Here is a 9877-nt window from a genome sequence, read left to right as displayed (position 1 = left end):
GCTTCAGAACCAAGTAGCCGTCGTCCGTCGTTTTCGGAACACGGATAAAGGGATCGAACGGACCCCAAATCGAGTGACGCCGCGATGAGACGTGCGACGTGCGACGTGTGTTTAATTAGCGATCACGGTCCCTATTAACGTACGTTTAACCTCATATTTAATCGTGTTTGACGATTTACCGATTGTGGAGAATAGATATAAAACGTTCATAAATTGATGATTTAATTGCAGTTAACTTAAAAATCGCGCCTTGTAATAATCGGTAAAGTAGCGATCGTATTATTTTCGGTTGGCATGTTCCGCGGATATTTCTCAGCTTTGATCTTTGATTTTAATTCATCAATTTATTCCTCTTAAGCCGCTTATATTGCGCTACGTAAAAGTAATCTCGACATTATTGATCGTTGTTCAAAGTGTGAAGTTGGCCGCGCGCGATTTACAAAATTCTCTCCGCCATGTTCGCTTGACTTGTCGCGTCCGCGTCTACCTGCGCGGCTTGCGCCGCGCGCGGGATGGCGGGAAGTCACGGCGCGCGCGGGCCGCGGCGGTGTCAAGCGGATCGTATAGCTTCGTTCCAACTTTCTCCGACGTAATTCTTCCGTCGCCGTATAATTAAGTACGCGCCGCGTTGCAAAATTATAATACCGGGAGTGCCGTGCAGTGTCAAAAGTGTCGCGCTATTACAAGTGACGATATCGTCGATTTTCGTTCATGAACGTCGTGAGTGCGACAATGGACCAACGAAGGAGGATCGAGAGAGGAGGGGGCCTGGGACTGGGACTGGGAGGCATCGGGCAACGGCGCGCGGCGCGGTGAGGTGAGTACGTGTTACACTGTAGATATAAATCAAGTTGTAATTATATATTCTTTGATTAATTGTACAAAGAATTATGACATAGATTTATCAAAAAGATACAGGTCTTAGAAAATTGCTATTGCATATCTGCGTATGATACAATGATTGCCGTCAAAATATCAAACGAGATAGCAATCTCTGTATCGTCTTGAATGTGTAGCTTCTTGTATAAAGAAAACAAAGTTACCGGAAATGCCGTTTGGACATATCTGTGGTATTTACCGCACACATATACACATACTTATGCATAATATATTTAATATAATTATCATTTCGCATGTATTATCCATCATATAATCGCTATCGCGTACAAAAATTTTTATCGTCATCTTAATTTTAACTCAATCGACGAAAAAATCGTGCTGAATCGCGCTATATCCTATATCTATCAAATCAAAAGCATCGCTTAATCGATGGTTATCATATTTAAAACTTGCGACTGTATGTTACGCGAATTAAAATATGAATGTTAAATGCATTAAAAATATTGGAATCGTGTAAATTTGGGGATTTTTTCTCATGTTATTCTTCGTAAAAGAGAAACGTTTACGTTAATCAATGTTGCGCAACATAATATATGTTGCGAAAAATACATGAGCGAATCTTAGGTCGCGTTGTCATCTCTCCCTCAAAAAGGACTTGGCAACGTGTGCATATCTCGGTGATTATTTTTCTTTTATATATCTTCTTGCATTTAATAAGATCGATTATCAGGCGTCATCACTTAAATTTAAATCACGAGCGGGCAACACGAGCAGCTAAATGAGTTTAATGAGATTTAAAAGCTTGAGAAAGAAACGTCCTGACGCCGGGCTTGTTTTATTTCCTGCGCAATGTTATCAATTGTGCCCCATATTTATAATTATCTTCTATCTTTTGTCTATAATTCTCGTTCTCGTATGGCTTGATAAAATTTTGTAGTAACCACGTAGTAGCAAGCTTGTGGTCCTAAAGAACGTCATACAACAATCCGTTCGATTTTTACTCAACCGTGACCGACTTGGCCAAGTTTCTCGGACAATCGACGTTGCAGCCACGCAAAACCGCAATATGGAAAGACAATAACTGCATGGGAATAACGGTGAGAATTCCTTGTAGGCAATCGACAGTTTTAGGTATCTCAAGAGCCCTATCGGCAAAAGCCTTCGTTTCCTCGTCCCCTTCCTCGCAGATAACAATAGGCTTACCGTCTCGCGCGGTAACTTGTTGAAGTGCATTCATGCATTTCTGCAAAATAAGTTATTCGATATACCAATATACCAACTATGCTGTATGCTACATCTTTTTATATCTCTTTTAAATTCGTCCTGTATAATGTACAAATAATGTACCCATGAGCGTAACACGGATATAAAAATTTGCTTAATTAAACTTACCACGTAAACTGGATCTCTCATTACGATCATAATTACCGGCATGGAATCGTCAACGAGAGCTAAAGGGCCATGTTTCAATTCACCGGCCATAATTCCCTCGCTGTGCATGTATGTCAATTCTTTTACTTTCTGCAAATAAGTTAAAGTGTGTTACAAGTTAGAATTGATCGCGCGTAGTAACTTATTATTGCTTCTCTCTTCTCGCATACTTACGAGTGCACCTTCCATGCACGTAGCGAAATTGTATCCGCGCCCCATGATCAACAAGGACTTGTGTTGAAACAAAGACTTGGCTAGTTCCTTAACTTTATCGTCAAGCTTCAATACTTCGCGAATGAGATTATCGAGATTTTTCAAGCCTTTGATAATCTGGAAAATATGCGTAAGATTTAATCACACTTTATTAAAAAAAAAAAACACGTAAAATAAAATGTTAAACTCTAGGTGAACGTACCTGTAAGCGTCTCGCGCGAAGAGAGATTCTGTCCTCGCTCATTACCAGTGCAAACATCACGAGAGAGATGAATTGCGAGGTGTAAGCCTTAGTACTTGCTACACCGATCTCGGGACCGGCGTTGATATGCACGCCACAATGAGATTCGCGACAGATACTACTGCCGACCGTGTTAGTTATACCCACGATAAGAGCTCCGCGACTTTTGCAATAACGTAACGCCATTAACGTGTCAGCTGTCTCACCTGTTATTACGAATACAATAACTCAATCACAATCCAATAATTTTTATCACGTTAAAACGGCATTATTTGCGATATTTTGACTTGAATTTTCTTATCCGCTTATTTTTCACATTTTTATTATATATATCTGCGTTAATCGTTTCGTGAAGCCTTACCCGATTGAGAAATAAAAAAGCAGACGTCGTCTCGAAAAACTGGCGTATTACGATCCAAAAAATCGGATGCGAGCTCAACCATTACTGGCAATTCTGTCAGTTCCTCGAGAAGCTGCCGCGTAGCTATGGCAGAATGATAGCTCGTACCGCAACCGATTAGCATGAGACGTCTGCATCTTTTGATCTCGGGAATGTAATCCTGAAAAAGTATATATATATATTATATATTTTTTTTCCAATTTTTACCAGATTCTTTTCTCCCAAAACACTTTCGAAAAATTATATGCAAGAGTTACCTTAATTCCGCCTAAGGTGACTGAGTTGTCTTGAAAATTCAAGCGTCCCCTCATAGTGTTCACCACCGACTCTGGCTGCTCGAAAATCTCCTTCTGCATGAAGTAATCGTAATTGCCTTTCATGATCTGCTGGATCTCCATCTTCAGTGTCGTGATTTCGCGAGCGTGAGGATCATCCATGCAACGACGAAGACGATGAATACTCAGCGCGCCTTCTTTAACGGCTGCCACATCGTCATCCTATCGACATAATGCATGAGATAACTTTTTGCGATCTCGCCTAAAATTTGGTTAAACGTGCAACGGTCAATTCACACCTCTAAGAATATCACGCGATTCGTGTGCTCGATTATGGAACTCGCATCCGAAGCGAAGAAATATTCGACCTCCTTATCCTCAAGAGGTTGAAACTCGGATGTACTCTCGCTACGTGGAATCACCGGAAGTTCTGGATTTCTGCCATGCGGACGATGATCTACGCAGAGATTGAACCGTTGTTCTATTTTACAAAGATATTAAAAAAGTCTATTTTTTAAGTAAAATATTATAATTTTGAAACTTGAAATTCTTTTAGAATACATGGAAAAAATATCGTACAAACAATGGAAAATAAGATTCCACTGCAGAACTCTCCATTTTATTTAAAAACTACTCGGGAAAATAAGAGTAAAGCAAACATATACATATAGCAAACAATATAGAGCATGATAAAAAACCATCTACATTGCAATGGACTAATTATATTATCAGGATATATATATCATATTTTTGTATATTGTATATATTATATGTACATAACATATTATACATACAAAATTTATTATTGCACGTATTATTGCGAATAGTACTTGTTTATTTTGCACCGAAGTTGTGTTAGTGATAAAAAAAATCAAAGTTGATATCTAAAATGTTTAAGATAAAAATGGTTGATTATTAATTTCTCTCAATTATTGTTACAGTTGTGCTAAATTTATATTACAGTTTCCGTTTTCTTATTGTAGCTACATTGAATTATGACGCAAAAAGCGAGAAATCATTTAAACTTTCTTTCTTACATTTTATTGAAATAAATTAGTTTTTTTTTGCATGCTACTATTGCTAGTACGCTGATTCGATAGTGTATAATAGACAGATAGGATATACCAAAAACTCTTTTTTCAATTCATAAATTAACAGCTGTAAATTCCAAGTTTATCGTGAATTACTAGCTCTAAATTTTGATTAACTGTTACAAGATCTATTTTTATTAAGAAGTGTAGAACGCATGCAGATTGAATTATACGTTTATTTGCTAATACGAGGTAACAAAGAGAGCTTTTGGTGACAAAAAAAATCTAATTTACTTTGGCATAGAGCAAGAAAAGATTTCACGTTATTTCTCGTTTTTGATGTCATAAATCGATATGGCTATGCAGTAGAGAAAATAAGAGTATTGAGTTATTTGCTCGTTTTCTTCTAAGCCCCACACCAGTTTGGCGCAATATAATATCATAATGTAATAAATACATATATTTTGAATACGAACAGCAAAAATAGCGACTATTGTATTGTATTTAGATATTCACTCACACATATCTCGCAATCTTGAGGAATATTAATATTAATAATATCCAAATATGTTAATTAGCTCGCTGCGAGACAATGAGAATGATATCACCTCGACAACAAAACGAATAAAAATAATGCCATGATGTGTTCGATAACGGTAACGACACTAACAACGATCAACAACACTTAACGGAATATATACATATTCTTATCAAGTAGTAGGCATGGTATAGCGACAATTATTCGCTAGCGATAACTATATAGTATTAACTATGTATATCCCGAGAGTATGTTATATATTCCTCATCTACATTAATCGAACATTGGATAGGCAAAACTTGTTATAAGCGGAAAGTGGGAATAACTTGTAAATTATACACATTATAGGAAAGGTTATTGGTAGTATACGTACGGAAAGCGTAGCGCGATATACCGTCCATCATCTATCCATCCATCCACCCATCCATCGTCTTTATCCATAAAAGTCAGAAAGACGGCCAAGCGCTTGTAGTTAAAAATAACTGATTACATTTATTTACAACGAGCAAATCACACGTCACCGAGACAGTTAATCGGGCATAGAGAACAAGCGGAGAGAAGTTTAAACTTGATGTAAAGTATTACCTTGAGACGGTGCTTCACCTTCTGCACATATTGGGACGCGGGAAGGAGGAAAACGAGAAAGAAAACAAAAACAATTAGCGCACAAATAATGCCACAACGGTAACAGCATAATGATCGATATAACGGCAAATATAAATTTAATGGAACGAATGAATGCTGAGTGCTGTGTGCGGTGTGCGGTACAAAGAGCGAGCATCAAGCGCGTGACGAGCATTAATTTATTTGAAAAATAATACGTATTAAATTTTCTTCTAATTTCGTCTAATATCTATCGTTAAAGATTATTTTAAAAAGAAAACTATTTTAGATAAATTATTTTATTTTTTTTTATCTAAAAAAGTCTTATTTAGACATTATCTTAGAAATACAAAAATACTTGACATTAAATTTTATTATATACATGTACATGTATAAGACGCGAGATCTTAACTTTTTTCATGTTATATATGTTTGTTTACAAACTTTCCCCAACTTACACATCGTGTAAAAGCCGCAGATTCTTGTAAGCGTAAAATTTATTCGTTTTACGGTTTACCGTTTACATTGTTTTGAAGGCTAACGTCTTCTTTCAAGGGATTACTCGTTAATCCCTTAGATTTTTATGTTTAACAATTAGATAAAACTCATTGCACTATGTTAGCACTCGGTAAGCAATAAAATCTTATAATCCTCAACATACTTCATCGCAATCGTTAAAATTCATTTATTTCTGTCTATTAATTTTAAAAATATACGTACCAGGTGTCTTACTTTTAATGCCAAAACTGCGCTCCTAAAGCCGCTTGAAAAAAATTAGTGTTATACGCTATCATGATAGCGTTCGTGGATTTGTAAGAAAAAAATTATAGAAGTCTCGTCTTGTAAGCAGGTTTGCGTTACAAAATGATTTATTTGGAATAAGAATAGAAATATGCCAATTAGCGAGCGAATGAGAGCATGTGTTACTGTGTTAAAGCGAGAGAACGAACATTGGATAACAGCCCGTGAATGATAAGAAACTGAAAACGCGATCTCGAATGCGACCGTGTGACATCTCGAGATCGACGATGTTAACAAGAAATTTTCACAAAAGACAATTCTACGTAAGAATCGTACCGATTTAGGCATTCCTCAATCACTGGATCGTGCGACAGGAATAGAATAATGCATGCTCGATAGTGCATAATTTGCCGATTGTTAATAATAAAAATCGAAAATCGAATGGATCAATGCGATATGCACATCGACAAGAAACATTTCGATTGATCACATATATAGATATCGTGGTACGAAGCCGTTTGTTTCGTTTTCTTATGCTCTCGTTACAGCGAGAGATTAAGTGCCAAGGACGGGAATCGAAATAAATTTAGTATAATAGAATGTATATTATACCTTTGTTTATTGCGCATTGAAGATCGTCTGACGGCGTGAAAAGTTGTAGAACATAACCGCAAGGTGTTCATGCAAAAGAAACACATATAATAATCCACATTAAACTCGTACGGAAAGAGAGCTTATATGCAATGCAATTTGCCAAAGTCTAGAGAAACAGACAACAAGTACTTGAATTAACAGTCATGCACCTACTCAAACTCTTTAACAATTACGATACTTATAGACAAAATGACAAAAAAGAGCAAAAGAAATATTGCAAGCCTAAAAGTAAATATATTAATTGATTTCTATTTAACTATATCTATTATTATATTTAATTAATATTTAATAATATACATATATAAAGACTAACTCATGAAGACGCTAGTATCTCGAGAAATTTTTTTGTACAAATGAATACGCGTGATACTCTATAATACAATCGCAAGCAGCAATGTCTCTCTGATAAACGTTATCTCAATGAACATCGCACAAAAAATTAACGCTGATATAATGCATTCGATCAGTTGCAGTATGCGATATAATATTTAAGTACGAGATGTATGTGATAACATAAATAATGAAGCCAGATATAGTTTAGTCGCACGAGCGTGTTGATCTCCATATCGACTTGTGATTTGAATTAATAGGGAAAAGCGCGCATGCTTATGTTAGTTAGTTATCAGTTATAGGTATTAGTCGCCTTTCTCTCGAACGTGGAATTATGTCGACACTGACAATTGACACTGCAGGTAGAGTGGATAGATAAAGATAAAAGAGATTCTAGAGCAATATAATACAAACGTCTCTTCGTGCGTCTCCGCTGATTAATTATCGTGGAGACGCGTACCTAACGCTCTTTGCCTCTCGAGATATTAAAATAATTTATATTGATAAATACCAGACGATATGCTGAATCGACAGTTTATTACGATCTCGATACTTATCGTTTGACATTAGGAATAATCCCTTGATTTCTCGTGGCATAGATCGAAATTGGATCGATCTGCAATAATCAGACTTACCTTTTCCGTACAGAATAGGCACGTGATCAGTAGCCAGTCTCGTTTTCGTCTTGATACCAACGAGAAGCGGCGATCCTCGCCTCGTAGCTACGCACTCGCCTGGGAAATACTTGCTTTTGAAGCATAGCGCGAAAGCCCCTTCCTAAAATAATATAATTTTTTTCGTTGTAATCTTACATTGGATTTAAGAAAACCTCTTGATAAAAGAAAATAGTAAAATAATTATAGAGCATTTTTCATTAAAGCATTTTCCATTAACGAGATATTCTATTTTCCTACGAAGAAAAGGGCTTTTGATTCATCCTTCCTCCGATATATTAATTAATTAGTAATTCTTACCAATTGCTGAACAACCTGCTCGACGAGCTCACGGAATGAATACGCGGGATGCTGTACCCAGAGATGATGAATCAATTTAGCGATAACTTCAGTATCGGTATCGCTTTCGAATACGTATCCTCTCTGTTGCAACAGAGTTTTAACTTCCTTGTAATTCGTCACGATACCTGCATTTAAGACAATCGTACAGAAAAAATCGAAAGAAAGATTTCGGAACGCGACGCATACATGGCGCACACATATACAATATTACGAGCATTACCATTATGAACAACGACAAAGCCGTGCTCGTTGTCAGAACGCTGAGGATGGGCATTTACCTCCGATGGAACACCGTGGGTCGCCCATCGCGTGTGAGCGATGCCGACGTGGCATTGAGTTTCCGACTCGAAGTCAAGATTGGTGCCTACGAATAAACATCATTGATTTTTACATGACGACGAATGACAGGACCTTCGTGTATTTCTTTTTATGCGACAACGACAAAAGTGGTCGCGCGACGCGCAAGAAACGCGCCAAGTGGTATCGCAAGTCTGAAACTTCAGTCGGCACTTACGACAAAATATCTCCTCTTCGAGAGCCTTGACCTTTCCCTGCTTCTTAATAATCGAAATGTCCTTGCCATCCGCACTGTCGAGGGCGACGCCTGCAAAAAGGACACTGTGTGAAAGAATTCCTATGAACCAATACGGTGCAAATGTGTCGCCTCTTTTATTTATTCGCCGAGAAGCTCTCTTTCTTTCTCTTTTTCTTCGAACCATCGCATCGCGAATTAAAATGAAAACGAATGGCCGAGAGAAATAGAGTGGCCGAGTGGGATGCAGGTGGAATCTAACTTGGACGGCAGAAATTCTATCCTTTTACCACGGTGGATATTCAAGGACCTTCTCTCTCTGACACGACATTCAAAACTGCAAGTATCTATTTATATGTGAGAAAGTGCATAACGCAAGAATGTTACACAATTGCATGTTTTCCTCATAATATAATTAATATATAAAGCGAAAAACCTTGAGAAAGATTACTCTTCGACCAGTTTCAGATATTTTGTGAATTTTTCTTAAATATCTTGCATTTTTCTAGTATAAGATATAGTCTATGACTAGTCGTTGCTTTCCGTTGTTGCCTTATTTTTCTCTCCGTCTTTTTATCGCGAAATAGTGCTTTCAACGCACGGCATTGTTTACATGAGCGGAAAGAGGATTTCGAGATTAGAAATATCGACTTACCTGCAGAATCATATCCGCGATATTCTAATCTCTTCAGGCCAACGACCAACAGCTCCAAGATCTCCTTTCTGCTCTTCGGCGTCAAGTAGTTTAGATAAGCGAAAATTCCTGGGAATTCAAAAACACAATTACTACATATATACTCGGATTTTCAACCACGTGCGATAAAAACACAATTGGATTGAATTATCATTGACAGATATTATTGATAATGAGAGTCTATCTTCCATTAATGCTATGAATCATTTATTATTAATCTTCATGTATCGCATAATGTCTAACGTATTGGACGACCATGAAATTTACGTGTTTGTGTTAATTGACATAATTAGATATAACTAACGATATGACGATATGATAGAAGTTTTTTTAATATA

General features: G+C 37.0%; 1 protein-coding gene across 1 annotated transcript; it reads right to left on the bottom strand.

Annotated features, from left to right (window-relative positions):
* Positions 1-1837: 1837 nt before the first annotated feature.
* Positions 1838-5521, bottom strand: LOC112468334 (glutamine--fructose-6-phosphate aminotransferase [isomerizing] 2-like). The gene is made up of 8 exons (XM_025037460.1): positions 5343-5521; positions 3700-3857; positions 3383-3622; positions 3087-3285; positions 2687-2931; positions 2446-2601; positions 2233-2361; positions 1838-2083 (listed from the first exon to the last, which is right to left on the bottom strand). Exons 1-8 carry the CDS (start codon positions 5371-5373, stop codon positions 1838-1840), a joined length of 1404 nt encoding a protein of 467 aa, XP_024893228.1. The 5' UTR covers positions 5374-5521.
* Positions 5522-9877: the final 4356 nt, after the last annotated feature.

Source organism: Temnothorax curvispinosus, unplaced genomic scaffold (genome assembly GCF_003070985.1).
Source record: "Temnothorax curvispinosus isolate PA1 unplaced genomic scaffold, ASM307098v1 QBEX01018341.1, whole genome shotgun sequence".
NCBI classification, from domain to species: Eukaryota; Metazoa; Arthropoda; class Insecta; order Hymenoptera; family Formicidae; genus Temnothorax; species Temnothorax curvispinosus.
This window is presented reverse-complemented; position numbering and strand designations above follow the sequence as displayed.